Raw genomic sequence first — 22,457 nt, forward strand, 5'->3', positions numbered from 1 at the left:
ACACTTCAAAGTTACAAAATGGCATTTTTTTAAAGGTTTTTCATGTACAGGAAGCAGGAAGAGACACCTTCCTGTACATCCACAAACCATGGCATTTTGCTTTTTATTGCACAAGGCAGCACACATCGAAAAAAGCAAAAACGAGGAGAAATAAAGCTTTTTTCCTCGTTTCGCCAACTGAAGACCAGGATTTTTCTGATCTTAAGTTCGGCGCTGCCACCTATTATCGCCGTCCTTGATGATAGGTGGCAGCGTCGATCACAATGGGTGTTGCAGTTGAACGCCCTCTGCAACACCCGCTGCATACACCTTTCACGCTAAATTTAGCGTGAAAGGGGCCTTATTCTCAAGGCAGCTTTAAGCCACTTAAAGTGGCTTAAAGCCTCGTTAGGAAGGTTAACGCTGCCTTGAGAATAATGCGCTGACCCTCTTGCCACGGAAACGTAAAAAAAAAGTGACAGGGGCTTGAGAATATGCCCCATAGTGTTCAACAGAGATTGAATTGTATCAATTACACAAACCCACGTCTGAGAATTGTTGTCACTAACCTATAGTTGCTAGGGGAGCCTGCTCTGCGCGCCATCATTATGGAGATGTAATTGTTATTTCCACAACGAATCGTAAAATTGTACCTCACTCTTGACGTTACTCATCCCTTCCACAGTTTAATTATTTTCTCTTTTTACATTCCCTTGGTCAGATATATTTATTGGTTATTAGCTGTTCTTCGTTAAGTAAAGTGACTGGAGAAAGTTGAGTATACCTGAAAAGTAATGTCTCTTATTTTCCCATAGAGGCAGACCGTGACGGCACTTTCCTTAAAAGACATAATTTCCATCTTGCGCTCTCCCACCTCTCTGGGTTCGGACAGTCGACAGTCAGTAGCTGAGAACCCTGGGTCTACACTTAACCCAGAAGCATTGGAGGAAATAACAGTCGGCACCAAACACATATCTCTCATTGCAGCCAGAAGACGGTCGCAAGTCCATGTCCCTGGGTCCTCCCAAGCACTGGATCGGGAAAAGGCAAGCACTCGCTTATCCACTAATTTGTTCGATGACATGGAAGAGACAAGGTACCTGAAAAATACCTACAGCCCACACCATCGAATGGAAGGAGCTAGTAGCATAGAGAGCCTGCACAAAGAGCCGGAAAAGGATGACGGTAACATAACCGATCACCCGCTGCTTAAAATAATGGACGATTTGAGAATGCAAAGACTGAGACACATGCATGCGAGGAAGAAATCCAGTAAGAAAAGATCCCAGTCGTATGAAACAGTCTCCCCAAAGGTAAGGACTGTCTGACATTTTTCCTTTGATGAACGTTGTTGGGGGCACACGGCAAATTAACAAGCATTAGCAAAGCCAATACGTCTGGTTTGTCAGGCTTTTTTCTTGCGATAGGGCTATGTTGTTGTGTGATATATTTGGGTGTACAAACAGAAGACATACATACACGGGTGCATATGCACTTAGACCACATCCAGGTGCAAATGAAAACACATACAGACGGCATACAGTCAGACAACACAAATACACAAGTGGTTGTTGATAATATGGGTATATTGATGATTTTTGTGGTTGTATACAAGGATAAATAGATGGTTGAAGGCTCTGCGTGTAGACGGCGGAGGGTGTCTAGAAGAATGGATGTGGTTACATTTGCTGATTGATCCAACTATATGTGGATGAATCTTTGATTTTGAGTTGACAGATAAATGCTAGAGTGTGGGTGAATGGATGTTTCAGTAAGGATGAATGATGGACACTTGCAAATAGGCAATGTTTGCATACGTATGAGTGGATGAGTGAGTGTGTGACTGGCTTGAAAAATAGATGGTTAGCATGATTTGAATGAAGGATGGACAGATAACTGTTGGTGGATAGATGGGTGCGTAGGTGAGGGTAGAAGGAAGTTTGGATGTAGTTGTATGGAATAAATAAGTAATTTCTGATTACAGTGATCTTCCGGTGAATAATAAGTATTTTATGAACTGGGTTTGAAACAAAGCTAAACATATGACTCTCTATGTCATGCATGGACAATATTTGAAACCGTATTATTTACAAACGAATGCTCTGCTGTTGGTCATGCCCTTGCATCTGTTCTGCTCCCACTGGCCGTAGAATCGATTGACCGATAGAAAAAAAAACACTAAAAATTATAATGTGAGCTAATGATATTCCACCTTATAAGTTTACAAAGCGTGATCATTGTGGATTTAATTTATTCACATATTTAGTGATCCTCTACAAAATAAAAAGCACTTTTCTTTTTTAAGCTTTATTTAGCGCAAACTCGACCCGAAGGTATCAGAGGCATTACATGAGCACCAGTTGCGTTACAGACAGATACATTCATTTAGGTTAGGCACCCAGAAATTAAGTGATTTGCCAAGAATCACAGGATGTTGAGCTTCCTCAGCTTCGAGCTTGACCACTCAATCCATTAGGCCGCATCCTCTCCTTGTCAAGTCCTTCTCTTGCAAATGGGCCCAACTACCAACTAGAGTGGTGGATGGCCTTCCTTACGCCTGACATAGCAAATCTGCCCCGACTGACCTAAGGTGTGTCAGCCAAAACATGATGGAACACCATTGAAAACCATTGGGGTTTACATACGATACAAGCAACACTCCAATCCACATAAGTAACCACATATTCAAGGAAGAGCTAAAGACTGCACATTTTAGGAAAACCTTCAACAAAGAAAGTTAATTGCAGATTATGCAGATTTAGTTTATCTACAAAGTACCAGAATAGCACTGACAAACAGACGGAAACCATCAATCCCTAGTACTTTAGCACTAAACGTTGTCCAAAATGATTGCCACTCAATATGACTGATGCCATGTACCCCGTAGAAGAATCAAGCACTGGGCCATGCAAGTGTAGGGTATAATAATTGCACAGCATGAGTAGATCTTTTACTTTAGGGTACATTACAAAACTCCCCACTTCAAGTACTTCTAGAGGTCCACCCAATTCGTTCTATGAAAAAAAAAGCTCCCAAGATTTTGGATTTTCTGTATTGCACATGCCTTCAGACAATACAAAAATGAAATGAGGGATCAGGCTTCCTTGGGGAGAGGGGTTTATGGGGAAGCATGACAACGTCATGTACTAGAATAAAAGGAGAACCTTGCACAAATAGAAGAGCAGACTGTATAATATCACGCAGTGCTGAGTAGCAAACTGCACAAAAGGTAAGGAGATAATACTCTGCACAAACATTACACAAAATAATTTATCGGCACAAGAACAAACCTTGCCGAAGAGCAGACCCTGCTTGTGAACAAGGATCGGCTCCAATTTGGTATGTTCAGTGTGACGCTGTACCAAACATAGGGCCTTATTTATGAGGCCTTGTGGCAATTTTGCTCCACTGGTGCGTCACTTTTTGTGACACACCGGCGGCGTAAAAAATGCGCCATATTGCGCCCTATTTACAAAGTGATGCATCAAAGCAGATGCGTCACTTTGTAAAGCCCTGTGCTACATTATACCTGCATCAGGTATAATATATGCATGGTGGACGTTCCCACTTTAAAAGTCTTGTAGAAGTGGCACAGTGAAATCTCTCAGAAGGCGGGCAATGGTGAAACGCGGGCGCTCCCCCTCCCTGCACCGGCGAGCCCTGGCATTCCTCCCCATATAAGCAACCTCCCTGACGGCCAGATCATGGAACTCCGTTAACAAGGCTGAGCTTCGATGTAAGCAGGTGTACCTGCCTGCAGCGGCCCCTTCGTCAATGTCGCATAAAGTGGATTCATTAGTGTGCTGCTGTGTGCGTATGGCAGGTAAAATTCCTGTGTGCTTGGAGATACACACTCCACGGATAAAGGCCATAAAGGCTTCCCAAAGTGTGGCCTGTGACCCACCAACCCTACATTTAGCTCAAAATATTCCGAGATAGAAACAAGCACTTCCCCCCGGAACACCGGGTCTCGAAGGGACTCACTAGAAAGTATCCATGTACGTTTCGCACCAAGGTCATATGGGACCTGTAGAGAAAGAAGAACGGGCTGTAGTTTGACAGTGTGCGTGATAAGACCGAGACTTCCCGTAACCAAGGGCCCACATTGGCCGAGAATAACCAATAGACCAGTCTGCTCCAAATGGAATGAGGGCAGAATAAAAAGTGAATCCTGGTGGAGAGGGGTAACAGGAGTGCAGGTGCCCTGTACCACATAGGCATCCACGATGTGTTGCAGCGCTTCTCCACCCAGGGTTTACCACTATGGTATGTATTAGTAGAGACAATTTGGGCACACATCATCATGTTTGGATCCCCTGCCAATGTCACACAGTCTGCATCCAAGAGGTCCATGTGTGATAAGAGATTGTGAAAAAATTCAGGGTCGTCTACTTTGGGAGCGTAAACTTTCAGCAACTGCAGCCGTTTATTGACAGGGGCATCCTGGATTAATACGAGCCGACCATCAAGGTCTAGGTAGCTGGGGAAAAAAGTGAAAGGGGCCATTTTATGAATAAGAATACAAGTGCCCCGGGAATAGGAATATGGATGCACGCCCCAAGGCCTGGCATAAGTGCAGTCGGCAGCAGGAGGCAAATGTGTCTCCTGCAAAAAGGCGATTTTGACGCTATGCATGTTCAAGTATGTCAGGACCTATTTACCTTTGCTGGAATTGTTGATACCACGGATGTTCCAGATGATGAAAGTAACGTACACTAACCTATTACCTTGGGTAAGTGGCATAACAATAACAAGGGAAAAGTATGTGAAGGAGCACAGGAGATGAAGATAGGAACACCAGAGGAGTTGTTGCAGCAGTAAAACGTAAATGAGTAATTAGACAAGAGTTTAAGACAAAACCTAATTCCCAACCCCCACTCCCCCACCCACACTGTAACATAAGGTATCCAGTGAAACCCAACAAGGCAAACCAAAAAACAAAACAATCCTGGCAACAAAGATGTGGTGTACATCATGGGGGCAAGGAAACAACACTACAGGCAGTGGCCCATTCTGTAACATCATTATGCATTAGGGGACACGAGTAATTTATTTACGGAGGCACTTTACCCATCGATAGGACATCTCGCCGCACCCGCTTCGCGGGTGCCGCATCGCCTTGTCAGGCGCAGGGTGAACTGGTGAAGGAGCAAGAGGAAGGCGGCACTGGGTGAGAGGTGTCAGCGGGGCTGCGAGCGTGCGGGGACTCCAGCAACCAGGAGTCCCTGCGAGACCGACCTCCAGCTTCCGGTCCGCTCTCCCTGCTGGCCCGCCCCCCGCCCTTCTGTGGATTTAAAAGCGTCCCTCATCTCCTTCTCTGTGGGACACGAGTAATTTATTTACGGAGGCACTTTACCCATCGATAGGACTTCAGCGGCGTTCACTGCAACTTCGGCTACATCTCGCCGCACCCGCTTCGCGGATGCCGCATCGCCTTGTCAGGCGCAGGGTAACCTGGTGAAGGAGCAAGAGGAAGGCGGCACTGGGTGAGAGGTGTCAGCGGGGCTGCGAGCGTGCGGGGACTCCAGCAACCAGGAGTCCCTGCGAGACCGACCTCCAGCTTCCGGTCCGCTCTCCCCGCTGGCCCGCCCCCCACCCTTCTGTGGATTTAAAAGCGTCCCTCATCTCCTTCTCTGTGGGACACGAGTAATTTATTTACGGAGGCACTTTACCCATCGATAGGACTTCAGCGGCGTTCACTGCAACTTCGGCTACATCTCGCCGCACCCGCTTCGCGGGTGCCGCATTGCCTTGTCAGGCGCAGGGTGAACTGGTGAAGGAGCAAGAGGAAGGCGGCACTGGGTGAGACGTGTCAGCGGGGCTGCGAGCGTGCGGGGACTCCAGCAACCAGGAGTCCCTGCGAGACCGACCTCCAGCTTCCGGTCCGCTCTCCCTGCTGGACGGCCCCCGCCCTTCTGTGGATTTAAAAGCGTCCCTCATCTCCTTCTCCGTGGGACACGAGTAATTTATTTACGGAGGCACTTTACCCATCGACAGGACTTCAGCGGCGTTCACTGCAACTTCGGCTACATCTCGCCGCACCCGCTTCGCGGGTGCCGCATCGCCTTGTCAGGCGCAGGGTGAACTGGTGAAGGAGCAAGAGGAAGGCGGCACTGGGTGAGAGGTGTCAGCGGGGCTGCGAGCGTGCGGGGACTCCAGCAACCAGGAGTCCCTGCGAGACCGACCTCCAGCTTCCGGTCCGCTCTCCCTGCTGGCCCGCCCCCCGCCCTCCACGGACCCTATATTTGAGCATACACCTCCCGCAGCGCGGGACGCAGCTCGGGGCGAAGACCGGGCAAAGAGCGGGCCGTTTGAGGCCGTTCGAGGTCCAAGAGGTCTGGTCTGGGCCCCTCCCTTAAGCCCCTTGCTTGGTCACTAGTATAGTCCATACTGCCTTTTTTCTTGTTTATGCTGGTTGCCCTATCTATTTATATATGTGTACACGGGCTAGCCGCAGTAGGGCTGTTAAGGGGGGCCTGAAACAAAATGGTCCCATGGATGATTTCATCACGCGCACAAACATTGCTATAGACAATGAAATTACCAAATTGCAGACTCGAGTCTCCTTAGATCTGGCCGCTGCTAGACGATTGTCGCTGGACTTTGCCAACTCTAAAAAATCATCCCTGGGCCATATAGCATCTGCTATTACCCCGAAGCGTCTGGACAATCCGCGCTGCGTAATTACGCAGGCAGATGTTCATCACACTCCGGTTTCGCTGGCCTCACCCTTACCCCTGTGTTCCACATCCACGTCTGCAAGTCAGCTTCCACCTGTAGCTACTCCAGATGACCAGCCAACTGACAGCCCCTATACCCCAGATATTTCCAACGTTCCTATATGTGACAGTACTAAAGGTATACTACACAAAAGGAAACGTCCCTCAAGGTCTGCTTACTCACGTAAGAAGACTAAAATTGCTGAGGCACATCAACTTAACGTTGGCAGTATCTATGTGAATAGCGGCATAGGAGGGCATGTTTCTTCGACACAGGTTTCACGGGGAAAAGATAGTGAGGGTGTAGCCTCTACACCCACCAATGATAACTTAATTGTAGAGGAAAACGGGCTACATTTAAAGGACCAGGAAGGGAGGGATGGGGAGTTTATAGGAATAGTTTGGGAAACCCTAAAAAAGCTTTTATCTCCCCTGGATCTCAGACTAGCTCGCATCGAGAATCATCTATTAGAGATGGACAAAAGCATTATAGCCTTGGCCACTATTGGGTTGCGAAGCCTAGAAAATCAAGGTCTCTTGGAAAATAATGTGGCCCTCAGACCCCAATCCTCTCCCTTCCAGTACCAGTTATGATTCAAGAGAATAATATAGCCCCACAGACGTTACTCCCTCACCCTCCAGCACCAGTTATATCACAGCCAGTCCCCAAACCTCGCACTAAGGGAATTGTTCACACAAACTCTGTTCCCCCGCCTAGGGTGGTAAATTTAAAGCTCCCTATATCCCAAGCCTTTAAACATACTAATGGGGGTGCTTTTCAGAGGCCGAATGCCAGTAACACTACCCATCGCCCCACCCAGGGTCCCTATAACAAGAGCAATTTTCGAGGGGGCTATATCGATCTCCCCCCAGAGGCCAATGATTACGTAGTGGTACTGACGGGTGTGCCGGAAGTGGGGAATGACCACTACGAAAACCATTGGTCTCTGAAGAACAAAGTCATGCACTGGCTTAATGTGCATAGACCGATTCCAAATGGTCGGACAAGTGGGGTTAAAATGGTGCGAAGAGTTCCCTGGGTAGGTCCTTCGCGGAAGTCTAGACCTGGTGACTGTATAGTTGTGACGTTTGAGGATCCACACACGGCCCACTTTATCTGTTCATGGTGTACTATTGGCGAAGATTTATCCATTGCACCTTTGCCACTATCTTTCTTTTACCCACCACACACTACACATCTTAATGGGGGAGATTGGTCCATGGTACACCACCAGTCCGGGAGGGGGTATTCTACTAAAGAGCAAGTTCCATCTAGACGCTGGTTCGGGGCTCCAACCTCGAATAGGTACAGCTGTCTTGAAGAAGTAGATTGACTCCCAAAGCCTCTTGACTCTCCATTGCTTCCAAAGACCTCTTTATCCCATGGGGACTCTGATTATTTATCCCTGGTAACGAAATCTGACAGGATAAGTTCCGTTCGATTTGCCCAACTAAAGGCACATGCCTCGTTAGTGCAGGAAGCACCGAACACCTTAAACACCCTTAGAGCCCATGCAATTGTGCATGAGCCAGCTGCACTGCTATCGACGCCTATGTTATCCCACCAGATGCCCCTGCCTGCTGGAAAACGAACTACCGTCACCAGGGCTATCACTCGTACCCAGGAAGAGGCTAGAATTGATGTAGCGACGTCAGTGCCTGAGCATGGCTCTAGGTTAGGCTCTGTTACCAATCTTGTTCCCCCTGCTCCTGCCCCATTGCCCAGACATAGAAATATAGAAATACCCCAGTTGAAGATCTTAAGTTGGAATGTAGCAGGGCTGGCACGTAATGTTGACAACCCAGATTGGATTTCCTTTGTGGATCCCTTTGGGATTTGCCTTCTACAAGAAACATGGTGCTTGGAACCTCGCCACAGGGTAGGGTACACAACCTACTTTGTGCCTGCATCCCAACCCCAGGGCAGCAAAGGTCGCCCGTCGGGTGGTCTTCTTATTTGGGTCAGTATTGCATTAGGTCTATCCATAAGGCACACTAATACACAATCTCCCGATCTCCAGAGACTCACAATACAGTGCCACGGGGGTGGGAAGCTAGAAGTGTTTAACCTCTACTTAAGGGGGGCTAGGGGGGGGAATTCTATGTTATCCTCATCCGGAGTAGAAGAGGCGCTAAGCTCTTGCAACATCGATTCCCTTGTTGTCTTAGCAGGAGATTTTAACTACTGCTTTGAACCCCTAGCCAGCGAGGACATTTTGGACACTTGGGTAGATGATGCTAGGAGAGGCATTCCAATGATCTCTCTGGCCCGATTAAAAAATGGACCCAGAGTGCCATAGATATCAACTCAATTTGTATGGAATACGACCTTAGAGCAACTAATGGTCGATCTAAGTCAGATCCCAGGGGAGTGCACACCTATAATAGGGTGGGCCATACTTCTAGAATAGATTATATATTTTTGAACTATAAGCTATGGTCGTATTTCCAAGACATGGAAGTCCTATTGACTGCTGATAGTGACCACAACCCTCTGGCCCTCACCCTTACTCCCCCGTGGCTAGTCAGGAATCCAAGCACGTCTCTACCTATATGGAAATCATCCCATGAACTTGTTCCCTCGAACTGTGGTAGGCAATTAAAATGGGCCAAAGTTATTGGAGACGAGGGAAGGATGGCCCAAGCCATGACTATAATGACAGCTGTGAAGCTCCGTTTAGATACACCGGAAACTATCAATCACGATGTCCTTACGGTCCTCACAGAAACAGTCTCAGCTCTAAGTGAGTTGTTTATAGTCCCACAGAGCAGGGCAAGGGCCACAAGCAGAACCGTACCCAAGGGAAGAGACAAATGGTACTCCTTTCCATGTCGTGAAGCCAAAGGGGAACTTATTCTAGCTGTGAAACAAAAAGACCCAGCTCGAATTAGACTTACTAGGAAAAGCTATAAAAAAGCTTTATCCGTGGCAAGGGAAGCACACGAAAAAATCTTCTGGAGAGAGCTAATGGATGCGAGTTCTAAAAAGGACACGAAGGGGTTTTGGGACTTGCTTAGAGGTAGGGATAAGCCTGTTGATTCACAACTGACTTGTAACATTACAGGGGAAGCTTGGTTTGCCCATTTCTCCAAGCTTTACTCCATCCCTCCAGGCGCACTAGAGACGAATAGGGGTTCTTTGTATATAACGCAGGTTGCCAACCCAACCAATGATTACCCCTTTGCTGCTAAGGAAGTTGATGGGGTAATTAGGTGCCTTGTTGCCAATAAGGCTGCAGGCCCAGATGGCATCCCGGGTGATCTGTTGCGGATCAATATAGAGGTGTGGAGTAGACTTATTGCCTCACTCCTAAATGAGGCCGTGTCGGGAGGCTGTCTTCCGGACTCATGGAGGGGGCGCGGAGGTCGTCCCGATTTTTAAGAAAGGCTGTCGGGACGACCCTGCTAATTACCGCCCCATTAGCTTGCTAGATTCCACCCAGAAGGTAGCGGGCAAAGTAGTCTTAGGTAGGATCTTACATTGGGTGGAGGGTAATCAGGTCTTCTCTGACTTCCAGGCTGGTTTTAGATCAGGAACTGGTACCATTGAACAGACATTCCGCCTTTTAATGCTTTATTGGAAAGTGGTCGTATTGGGCAAAGGCAGTCTGTATCTCACATTTATCGATTTACGGACTGCCTTTGACCTGGTCCCACGGGACCAATTGTGGAATGTCTTAGAGGGCTTGGGCATCCCTCCATACTTGTTGGGTTTGCTTACTAAGTTCCATGAAGGCAACTTTACACAGATCAGGTGGGGAGATCAGGGCCAAAAAACATCTCGTATTCCTGTAGATAGGGGTGTCCGCCAGGGTTGTGTGCTAGCCCCCACTCTGTTTTCACTTTATGTGAACGGAGTGGTGGAGCACCTTCTCAATCATCCAGCTGATGCACCCTCCCTGGCTGGCAGGAAAATACCTACCCTCCTATTTGCAGACGATACCCTCCTGATCTCAAAAACTCCGTCAGGCCTGCAAATGTTGCTTTCAAGGTTCAAGGGCTTTTGTGACTCTAGGGGCCTTGCCATCAATGTAAGCAAAACCAAATTCCTGGTCTTAAACCCCCCTAGGAAGACAGTCATCCCTCCAACCCTAGACTCAGTCCCACTTGAAAGGGTAAAGGAATTTGATTATTTAGGCATCCGACTCTGTGATTCCATGAGTTGGAAGGCCCACCACCAAAAAGTCTTTCTGACTCATAAGAGGGTCACAGGGGCTCTGTTAAAAGAACATCGTGCCTCGACTCTTAAACCTATTGGGGCGATACTAGACATCTACAGGGCAAGGGTGGTGAGTGCGGCGCTGTATGGGGCGGAACTGTGGGGTGTTCAGAGAGTTGATACTCTGTCTCATCTTGAAAATAAATTCCACAAAGATCTCTTGAGGCTACCTTACAGCACCCCCACACTCCCACTCTTATTAGATGCAGGTACACGTCCAATATGCGAGCAAGCAAGGTTACGTCCCCTCTTATTGTGGACTCGAATATGGAATATACCAGAACTGTCGAGCTATGCGGAAGCCCTAAGCGAACTCCTTTCATCCTCTGGCTGGTACAAGGTTGGCTGGCTCAGGGAAGTTAAGCGGCTCCTCTGTGAACTGGGACTTGAAGACGCTTGGGCCAACAGAACAGCTCCACCCAAACAGGTGCTAAAGAAATTATATTGGTCTTGGGTGGCAAATGTGCAAATGAGCAATTCTAAACCTTGCAGATCTGTTGTTGAGTTTTTGTTATTTAAGGAGCTCCCTTTTAGAGAACCTTATTTGGATTTGATCCTTAACCCGGGGGATAGGTCTTTGTATCTTAAATTTAGGGTGGGAGTTCTACCTTTAGGACAGAGGACAGCAAGCTGGAAGCCACCGCTGCAAACTACACCGTTCTGCCCTTTTTGCGAAAATAGGGAGGAGTCCATTGTCCATTTAATGTTTGAATGCCCAGCCTATGTATCACCTCGGTGCAGATGGCTGAAACCATTATGCAGGAGCCTTGGCAGTAGATCGCATTTAGAGGCTCTACGCATCTTAACATCTGATGCTCGTCCCTTGTTCGCCTGTTGCCTGGCAAAATTTCTGGGTTGGACATGGCGGATAAGATCCGTGAGGAAACTGCTTCTCCAGTAATATGTTCTGCATTTGATCCAGTTATCTTAATAATTTTATGGCAAATGAATTGCCACTATGATATTTTTAGCTCTGTGCAAGATTGAGGAATTGAGAAACGGTATAAAATGTCTAGAGGGATGAATTGTAAATTGTATTGTACTTTTTTAACTGTTTTATATTGCAATGCTTTTATGATATGACTAATATATCGAAATAAAGCTATTCAAACATTATGCATTAGTAAGGTTTAGTCAACTGGAATTATACCAATGTAACCAAGAAAAGCTAGACCTGCATCGATGCAGGCAACACCAGTAGCACCGGAGGTGGAGACAGTGACTAAATGCTGAGCATGAGGGACGGAGTCAGTCACACCGGAGCGGCGGGATCCGGAGTGGCGGCCCGTGAGCAGAGGATCCAGCAACATCCGAGGCAGACCATCCAGGAGAAGGAGACTTGGCTCATAGAGATTTGCAAAAGGCAGAGACATCCGAAGGGGCGTAGAAGATTCTGGTTTTTCCATCATGCTCCACTCGCAAATGTGCTGGGTAGAGCATCGCGTATCAGATGCCCAGCTTCTGGAGGGAGTTCTTGGCGCCACTAAACTTGCAGCAGCCTCCTGGACCATGGGGGTGAAGTCAAGGTAAATGGAGATGTTGGCACCCTGATAACGAAGGGGACCCTTCTCGCATGCCAGGTAGAGAGCAGTGTCCCTGCCCCCATAGATGAGGAGGCGTGCAATGAGAAAATGAGGTGTGGTGCCCTCAGGAGGACTGGGGACAAGGGATCGGTGCGCACACTAAACTGCAAAGGTAGGAGAGAAAATGGAGCGGTTAAACAGGTCTGTGAGGAGTTGCTCCACAAAAATGTCCGGCCTCCCCATATTGGTGGTCTCAGCAATGCCAGATGTACGTATATTATTTTTCCGAGACCTTGCCTACAGGTCTTCATTTTTTATGGCCACCTGCTTCAAGATACATGCAATTTTGTCACGTCTCATTTGCGCTGTAGTGCTGGGAGCCTCTAGCCCTGATTTTCGCTACTCAGCGCCATCTATCCTCTCCCCCTGTTGATCCATGTGCTCCTCCGGCCACAGACAGTGTCAAAGCGAGCATCCATTGCATGGAAGCCCGTTTTGAGCTCCGACATGATTGCAGTTATGCCATTGATCACTACGCTTCACGGTCTGCGGCCTGATTCAGTGATAGAATATCGATGAAAAAACATTGATGTAAAAAATATCAAAAACAAAAATACAGATAAAAATATCGACTCCCATACCTACCCAGGTAAGTACAGAAATATTGAATCAAAAATATAGATGTAAAAAATATAGATGTAAAAAATATCGATTTTAAAATATATATACAATCAAATAATATATTAAATATTAATATTAATTTTAACCAAATAAATTACATTTAATATACATTTTTACAAAATAATACAAATAAAATTAAATAAAAATAAACACACAACAATGTATACATATATATATTAACTTTAAAATAATTAATAAACTATTATCTCTAATTTATCTTAAAACTTTAAAAGTATATACAAATAAAATATATATATATATATATTCACTGAAAAAACCATAGGTTTTACACACGTTATAGTTAGGAAGTAGCATTTACAAAACCTATGAAATTCACTAAAAAAAACATAGGTTTTACACACGTTATAGTTAGGAAGTATCATTTACGAAACCTATGAAATTCACTGAAAAAACCATAGGTTTGACAGCAGTTATAGTTAGCTGGAAATTTTACTGATATAAAACCAATGAAATTCCCACGTTATAGTTAGTTGGACTCACTATAACTTGCGCGTGCAATGCACTGCTGATGGCGTCACATATTACATCACTCATGACATGGTCAGTGACATCACTCATGACATCACTGATGACACCATCCTTGTGACAGAGTGAGAGACCTCCTTTTACTGTAATGTAACCCTTGAAACACATATTCAAAAATAGAAACTAAAATTTTCAAAAAAATGCAGATACCCATACCACTTACAACAACCAATTCAATAATTCCACCATCTATATACACATCCACTCATTCACCAACAGTTTTATATAGTCACTCATACATATACTCACTCATCATATGTAGTGATACACTTATACATCCTGTTACACACTGACAGGCATCCAAAAGTTACTCACACACATACTCACACATGCAAATAAACCATTGAACATCCATTTATTTGCATATACAGTTATACACACACTACCACTTTACTTCTAAGGAAACTTACACATACTTACTCTCTTAAACAATCACTTATAGAAACACATACTAATTTAAACAGGAACTCTTACAATCCCTCACTCTCACATATACTCACTTATATACATCAATATTCACATATACTAGATTAAAACATATGTAGTTACTGATAAAGACACTAGTGAGACAGTCATTCACTCACTAACACACACATATACACACTCATCCACCCATACAGTCCTGCACATATGCTATCTTCAAAACACATACAAAGAGAAAGTCAGTCATTCATGCATCTATGTGCTAAGTAATACCCCCACCAAACCATACAAACACTCATACTGATACTAAGAAAAACATCTAATAACCCATATACATACACCTGTAGCTACTCACCAACCCATGCAGCCACTTATACACAAAGTGAAACAATAATACATATATTAAAAAATTTAAACATTACTCACTAATATTTATTTTTCAGAAAGACACACATTCACTGGATGGTGTCATCAGTGATGTCATGAGTGATGTCACTGACCATGTCATGAGTGATGTAATATGTGACGTCATCAGCAGTGCATTGCACGCGCAAGTTATAGTGAGTCCAACTAACTATAACGTGGGAATTTCATTGGTTTTATATCAGTAAAATTTCCAGCTAACTATAACTGGTGTCAAACCTATGGTTTTTTCAGTGAATTTCATAGGTTTTGTAAATGCTACTTCCTAACTATAACGTGTGTAAAACCTATGTTTTTTTTAGTGAATTTCATAGGTTTTGTAAATGCTACTTCCTAACTATAACGTGTGTAAAACCTATGGTTTTTTCAGTGAATTTCATTGGTTTTTAAAATGCTAATTCAGAAATATCTCGTGTATGCAACCTATACTTTTGTCAATAAAGTTCTGGCAATATTTTTTTCGGAAACAAGCCGTTTTCTTCACTGTTCAAGTTGCATAGAGACTCCTTGTAAAGCGATACAGAATTAGAAAGTCTGTACCTTGCCTTTTTTTGAACGCATTAAAATTTGTCTGTAAATAAAAATAACCTTTCTAAACTTTCGTGCGCGACCCGGTGTGCGCACTCTCTGCAACAGTTCTCAATAAAATGGATAGCGCATTTCCAGGGTTTCGTGCGCGACCGACTGCGCGCACCCGCCTATATATTTCGTGAAAACTTTGCAATTTGAACTTATTGAATTTCTTCATAGACCCATCAAAGAACTTATAGTACGTCAAAGAGACTAAACCTAGGCTTCTTTTTTATTATTATGAAAATTTTCATTAAATGGAGCCGAATGTCTTTTTAAACTTTCGTGCGTGACCAAATGTACACACCTTGGTATTTTTAAAAAAAATATAAAAGGTTTTATACTTTAACAATTGTATGCTTGAATCGAGCTCAGAAGATATATTAAATCCGGATGTGTTTGGATTTACTCCTTTTCACGTTTTGAAACTTCGCTGAATTAGACCGCTACTTCCAAATGACGTACGTGACCAGATACTGTCACCGCGTACACGTCCTGAGATGCGCATGTGAAGTCATGTGACTTGAAAACAACACTTACAATTGGTTCTTAGTAGTTTCTATTCTGCAATTTACACGGAGCACTCCACCCACTTCCCTCACTATCTTTTGTACTCTCAAAAGAGAACAACGTTCAACATCTTTCGGAAAACTTTGCTGAAATGGCTGCCGTTCCGCATTCATCTTCCGAATCTGAAGGAAATGAGCGGCTACCTTTAAAAAGAAAAAAGGAATCTTTTATTTGGCAATTTTTCACTTATCCTGAAGAACAAAAGAAAGTGAATGCGCCAAAAGTTACCTGCACAATATGCAAATCGGTTCTCTCAAGAGGAAATCCAACAAAAAAATATTCCTTTTCCATACATACCATGGTGCGGCATATCAAACAAGTGCACCCTGTGGAATTTGCACAGGGAACCAACGACAAGAGTCCTGGCCACGCTATTACCATCAGAGGTGGCCAGCACATCTTCTGGTGGACGACCTGTATCTCCATCGAGTGCTGTGATGGACTTGAGACCATATCTTGCAAAGGTGCACATGAAATGCAACGAGTGTGGAGAACTTCTTCTGTACGGAGAGCAGAGCCTCATTCTTACTAAACTAAAAATTGAGAGTCATAAATGCCCCGAGAAAAGATACATTTCTTCATTTCATTTTGATCCTGTGTCACACATGAAAATGTTGTTGCAAGTTTAAAAAATCAAAAACAACATAACACTTGTTTTAAAAAAAAAAAAAAAAAAGTTATTTTCAGAACTAACTCATTGTACCAAAAAGAGCTCCAGGAGCATATTATAAAGGGGGTTTATCTCCGCTTTTTTGGCTTTCGTTCGTGCGCGACCGTGTGCGCGCACCCGCCTATATATTTCGTGAAAACTTTGCAATTGCAACTTATTAAATTTCTTCATAGACCCATCAAAGAACTTATACTACGTCAAAGACACTAAACCTAGGCTTCTTTTTTATTATTATGAAAATTTTCATTAAATGGAGCCGAATGTCTTTTTAAACTTTCGTGCGTGACCGAATGTACACACCTTGGTATTTTTAAAAAAAATATAAAAGGTTTTATACTTTAACAATTGTATGCTTGAATCGAGCTCAGAAGATATATTAAATCCGGATGTGTTTGGATTTACTCCTTTTCACGTTTTGAAACTTCGCTGAATTAGACCGCTACTTCCAAATGACGTACGTGACCAGATACTGTCACCGCGTACACGTCCTGAGACGCGCATGTGAAGTCATGTGACTTGAAAACAACACTTCCAATTGGTTCTTAGTAGTTTCTATTCTGCAATTTACACGGAGCACTCCACCCACTTCCCTCACTATCTTTTGTACTCCCAAAAGAGAACAACGTTCAACATCTTTCGGAAAACTTTGCTGAAATGGCTGCCATTCCGCATTCATCTTCCGAATCTGAAGGAAATGAGCGACTACCTTTAAAAAGAAAAAAGGAATCTTTTATTTGGCAATTTTTCAGTTATCCTGAAGAACAAAAGAAAGTGAATGCGCCAAAAGTTACCTGCACGATGAGCAAATCGGTTCTATCAAGAGGAAATCCAACAAAAAAATATTCCTTTTCCATACATACCATGGTGCGGCATGTCAAACAAGTGCACCCTGTGGAATTTGCACAGGCATCGACAAGAGCCCTGGCCTTGCTATTACCATCAGAGGTAGCCAGCACATCTTCTGGTGGATGACCTGTATCTCCATCGAGTGCTGTGATGGACTTGAGACCATATCTTGCAAAGGTGCACATGAAATGCAACGAGTGTGGAGAACTTCTTCTGTACGGAGAGCAGAGCCTCATTCTTACTAAACTAAAAATTGAGAGTCATAAATGCCCCGAGAAAAGATAAATTTCTTCATTTCATTTTGATCCTGTGTCACACATGAAAATGTTGTTGCAAGTTTAAAAAATCAAAAACAACATAACACTTGTTTTAAAAAAAAAAAAAAAAAAAAAAGTTCTTTTCAGAACTAACTCATTGTACCAAAAAAAGCTCCAGGAGCATATTATAAAGGGGGTTTATCTCCGCTGTTTTGGCTTTCGTTCGTGCGCGACCGTGTGCGCGCACCCGCCTATATATTTCGTGAAAACTTTGCAATTGCAACTTATTAAATTTCTTCATAGACCCATCAAAGAACTTATACTACGTCAAAGACACTAAACCTAGGCTTCTTTTTTATTATTATGAAAATTGTCATTAAATGGAGCCGAATGTCTTTTTAAACTTTCGTGCGTGACCGAATGTACACACCTTGGTATTTTTAAAAAAAATATAAAAGGTTTTATACTTTAACAATTGTATGCTTGAATCGAGCTCAGAAGATATTTTAAATCCGGATGTGTTTGGATTTACTCCTTTTCACGTTTTGAAACTTCGCTGAATTAGACCGCTACTTCCAAATGACGTACGTGACCAGATACTGTCACCGCGTACACGTCCTGAGACGCGCATGTGAAGTCATGTGACTTGAAAACAACACTTCCAATTGGTTCTTAGTAGTTTCTATTCTGCAATTTACACGGAGCACTCCACCCACTTCCCTCACTATGTTTTCTACTCTCAATAGAGAACAACGTTCAACATCTTTCGGAAGACTTTCTTTTCACGCGATAATGTGAAATACTGAGATTGTTACAGGATTTTCTATCAGATATGTGTTCCCATTGCTGTTGAAGCACTAACACCGTGGAAAATTCCACCGATAGCAGTGATATTTTTAACGCCGCGCACCGGCGATTTTTATCGCTTAGAAGCCTTCCTATTATGAAGGTTTATCTCCTAAGTCTCTGATTCTCAAACTGTGCAACGCGGCTCCCCTGTGTGCCGTAATGAGGTGCTAGGGGCGCCGTGCACACTCTAGTGTGACTAACCATCCATAAATTCCACGGACATCTCTACCCTGTTATCTGCAATTGTGAACATCAAAAGGAGCTGCGCTACGCCCCTGTGAGAGGCCTCACTCCCACTGCTGCAACGGCTTGGCAGTCCTCCAGATGCACAGGAACAGCCCCTCCGATCCATTGAAGTTCTGTGTCGGTCTCAATACCACTTACGAAATGAAAATAAGCACTGAAGAATATTCAAGTATGTACTACTCCTCCTGCTACAGCATACAGAATGCATTCTATTACCTATAAAAAAGTGAAACACCCACGCTACAATCATATAGAACACTTCCTCTAAAGAAGCCTGTGAATAACTTTAAAACATCAGGTTAACCTTTTTTTACTCTCTCATCATTGTTAAAGATAAGTATTTACAATACTATATTAAACAATGCCATGGTTGTTGCTTTTTAATTTTAAAAATCTTGCAATCTTTCACAAACCCAATACTCATGGCTTCTTTTTCGTGACAAAAATCTTGCAATATTACATACCTACATAGAATAACAGAAAAAACATAACACTACAAAGGCCGTACACTCTACTAAACGCGGATTTGTAACCTATGGGGCAGATTTATGTTAACTACTTCATACCCAGATATGCACCAGTTAATGTGCACCACAGTATGCTAGTGCTCCGTTACCCATGGTGTGCCACATTTGAAATGTGGCGCACCATGGTACAAAAACACCATACATGCGTAACACATCTGTGCTGAAAAAGTAATACATTGCTAGAGTTGCATCGCAAGTGTGATGCTGCTCCAGCAAGGCTCACCAATGCACTATATTCACAATGCTGCGTCAATACCTACGCCTGCTTCAAGCACATGTACAGTTTTGAAACAGCATGGGCCTGAAAGTCACTGAGTGAAATATCATGCATTACAGTCAGCCACTTTCAAGACGCATTCCTTCAGAGGAACACTTACCGTTTATTAGAGGTAGATCGTCCGACTCCACCGGAGGACACCCCTAATAAAAAGGACATATATATAAAATGCGGACTAGCCGCTGTATCGTGCTAGCAAACTTTAACTTAAAAATCGTTAGAAAAAACAAAAGGAATCGAGCAAAATCAGTAGGCCACTGATGGGATCTCTTTTTGACCTCGCTAAAATAGAAACATTAGGAACAACCCCTCATGAGAAATATGAAACTAGTGAGAGAAACCGAGCTCGACGCCATGATGGCTGCAAGACAGCTCGGCTCCGCCGCCCACCCCGCCCAAAATAACGACAAACCCTATGCAAATATTATAAATATATACAACACACCAGCAAAGTAACAGGGTAAAACATTTTATTAAAGAACTATTTACATGGCAGCCTGCTGCAACATCGATCCAAATGCATGATGCTGTTCCTGTCGAGGTAGCATAGCTGGCGGCCTAGGGGTGGAGGACCGTTGTGCAAATACCCCGGGGACGACACCATGCGCCAAGGCTCGTCCCCAGTACATCCAGAGGTGATGTCCGACAAGTTGTATGGGGGGATGCCTTGCTGATGCCGCCACCCCCACCACCTTCTTGTTGCCTGATCCGGCCAGCTCAATCGATCGAGCATGAGACTCATGCACTCTGATCTCCTTGGCCTCAGTCAAGCATCAATAGTAAGATTTTCATAGGTGAGTGTAGGTTCATAGTTTTCCATCCACAGACTAAAAGCCTGGAGTGGGAGTGAAAAAACCAAAACTAGGTAAGAAGGAAGGCAGAGACTGTAGGAAGGACTCTGGATATGCTTGGTCCCTGACATGCTTCGATGTCACTGCCTTGCACAAATGGCATAAGTCCCGGATGTTGGGTGCCATAGTTGAGGGTTTGACCTAAAGACACGTCCTGCGGTGCCCTGGTCCAACCATCACATATACCTGCGCCAGGAGACGGCGTGGGGTGCACTGGAAGGGAGAGGCGGCGCGAACGAGCCTCCCCCACCTCCCCAGGTGGAGGTTTCTCAGCTACACCCCAGCGCTTCACTCGACAAGCTGAGTTGCGCCCGCTCCTGCGGCACATTGCCTCGCTCGGCCAGCTGAATTACGCCTGCTCTTGCTATTACAGCGTCTCACCCGCCATCCGGCTGAATTGCACCCACTCTTGCGATACAGCGACAGGCGGCTGCCACGGAGCTCAGGAAATGGCGGTCGGCACCACAGACTTGGGCCTGGCCTGCAAGGATGGCTCTCGGCAACCCTGGAACTCGGACGCGTAACTGCTGGGGCATGGGCCCCATTCCCAAAAGCGTCCCATCAGCCTTGAAGATTCTACAAGAGTCACCGGGGCCCCCGACTCCCGCAGAGTTCCGGTGGGGAGCGACTGCCATGATAGCTCGCGGAATGGCCACGACGTAGCCACGGGGTTCTCTCATGCTGACGCCAGCTTCAGTCTGAAACATCCAGAAACACTGTAGACTACCAATTCGATCAGTTCCGGTGGAGCCCCAACGACGTATCGCGTTGTTGCATAATGCGTCATATAACACGCCGTGTTAGCGCACCCGGAAGTGCTCTGGTGCGCGAGGCGCGAAGCGCAGCTTCCTGGAAGCAATCCGGGGCGCGGCGCGGAGCGCGTAACGTAAGCATAACAGGTTATGTGACTTCTTAATAAAACTTTTCATTGGTTTAGAACTATTTTTTGTCCCAAATGATGAAAACCCCTCCTTGTTTCCTCTTGGCTCCTGCCCCCTCCCCAAGTCTCGCTCGGCCAGCTGAGTTTCGCCCACTCTTACGGCCTACGACATGGATAGGCCGGGGCGTTATGGATCAGTATGGGCAAATATACACTTGGGGATTCACAAGCAACAACAAGCCTTTGTATTTGGGGCTCTAAATCAACAACAGTGACAGAGAACAGAACTGAACTAAGCACTCAGGGGCTATGTTTAAACGTAACATCATTTCCCCAGAGGTACATCACCTTACACAGACATGCACTCTGATCTCCTTGGCCTCAGTCAAGCATCAATAGTAAGATTTTCATAGGTGAGTCTAGGTTCATGGTTTTCCATCCACAGACTAAAAGCCTGGAGTGGGAGTGAAAAAACCATAACTAGGTAAGAAGGAAGGCAGAAACAGAATCTTCCTCTGCAACATCAGGCTCTGCATCGCTACTTACTTATAAATGCAGAAAAAACTCAATTAACACAAGGGCTCTTTTCAGAGCCACCTTATATCAAAGCACTCAAACTTCTGATTTATCTCCATTTTCACACTCTTGTTAATAGGTGTGCGCACCCGAGTGCGCGCACCCCGCAACTTTAAAAAAAAATATATATATATATATTTTCGCCTTTAAGGGCCTTACTGCACACCCTGAGAAAACCTACGCAGCAAAACAATCTCTACCTTCTCCCCTTTCCATGTTCCAACGCTTTGAAATGAACAATATATTTACTCGCAGTGACAAAATGGCGGTCAACACTTCCTGATTTCCTTCGAATCGAACGTTAACAGACGTCACGCAGCAAAAAAGAAATTCCGCTCGCGCGCAGCCGCTTGAGTGCGCGCACCCATGCGTGCATATAGATATATAATTGACTTTAACTTTAATTTTCTCAGCAACTACTGAACGGATTTACACCATTCCAAAAAAAGCGTAATCTGCGAGCCGGACTCTACAGTTTTGCCAAATTTCTTATAAATCCATTCAGCCGTTCGACCTGTAGCCGTGTCTAAACGTCCTATGGAAAATAACATGGAGAAAACACGTTTTGGGACCCCCCTTTTATGTCAGCCCCCACTTCACCAATCCCCCCCAAACTTTCAGGGAAGGAGCGCAGCGGACCGAGCCATCTTCTTTGAGAAATTCACAAAGATTCATCCACCAGGGCCAAAGTTAATCCAAATAGAATGTTGAGGATTTCCAATGGAAACTAGGTCCTAACTATAACTACCTACTGGCGACCGCCAGTAGGTAATTTATATGTATACATCAATAATTTAGAATATACAAATAAAACATTCTACAATA

General features: G+C 44.7%; 1 protein-coding gene across 8 annotated transcripts in view; it reads left to right on the plus strand.

Annotated features, from left to right (window-relative positions):
* Window positions 1–22,457, plus strand: part of LOC144786046 (kinesin-like protein KIF19) — a 1,675,385-nt gene that overhangs the window by 1,458,467 nt on the left and 194,461 nt on the right. For all 8 annotated transcript variants that reach the window (XM_078664980.1, XM_078664979.1, XM_078664981.1 and 5 more), the window contains one exon: window positions 795–1,292. In XM_078664980.1, the coding sequence (XP_078521106.1) occupies window positions 795–1,292 (498 nt within the window). The remainder of the gene's footprint in view (window positions 1–794; window positions 1,293–22,457) is intronic.

This window comes from Lissotriton helveticus, chromosome 10, assembly GCF_964261635.1.
Source record: "Lissotriton helveticus chromosome 10, aLisHel1.1, whole genome shotgun sequence".
Taxonomy (NCBI): domain Eukaryota; kingdom Metazoa; phylum Chordata; class Amphibia; order Caudata; family Salamandridae; genus Lissotriton; species Lissotriton helveticus.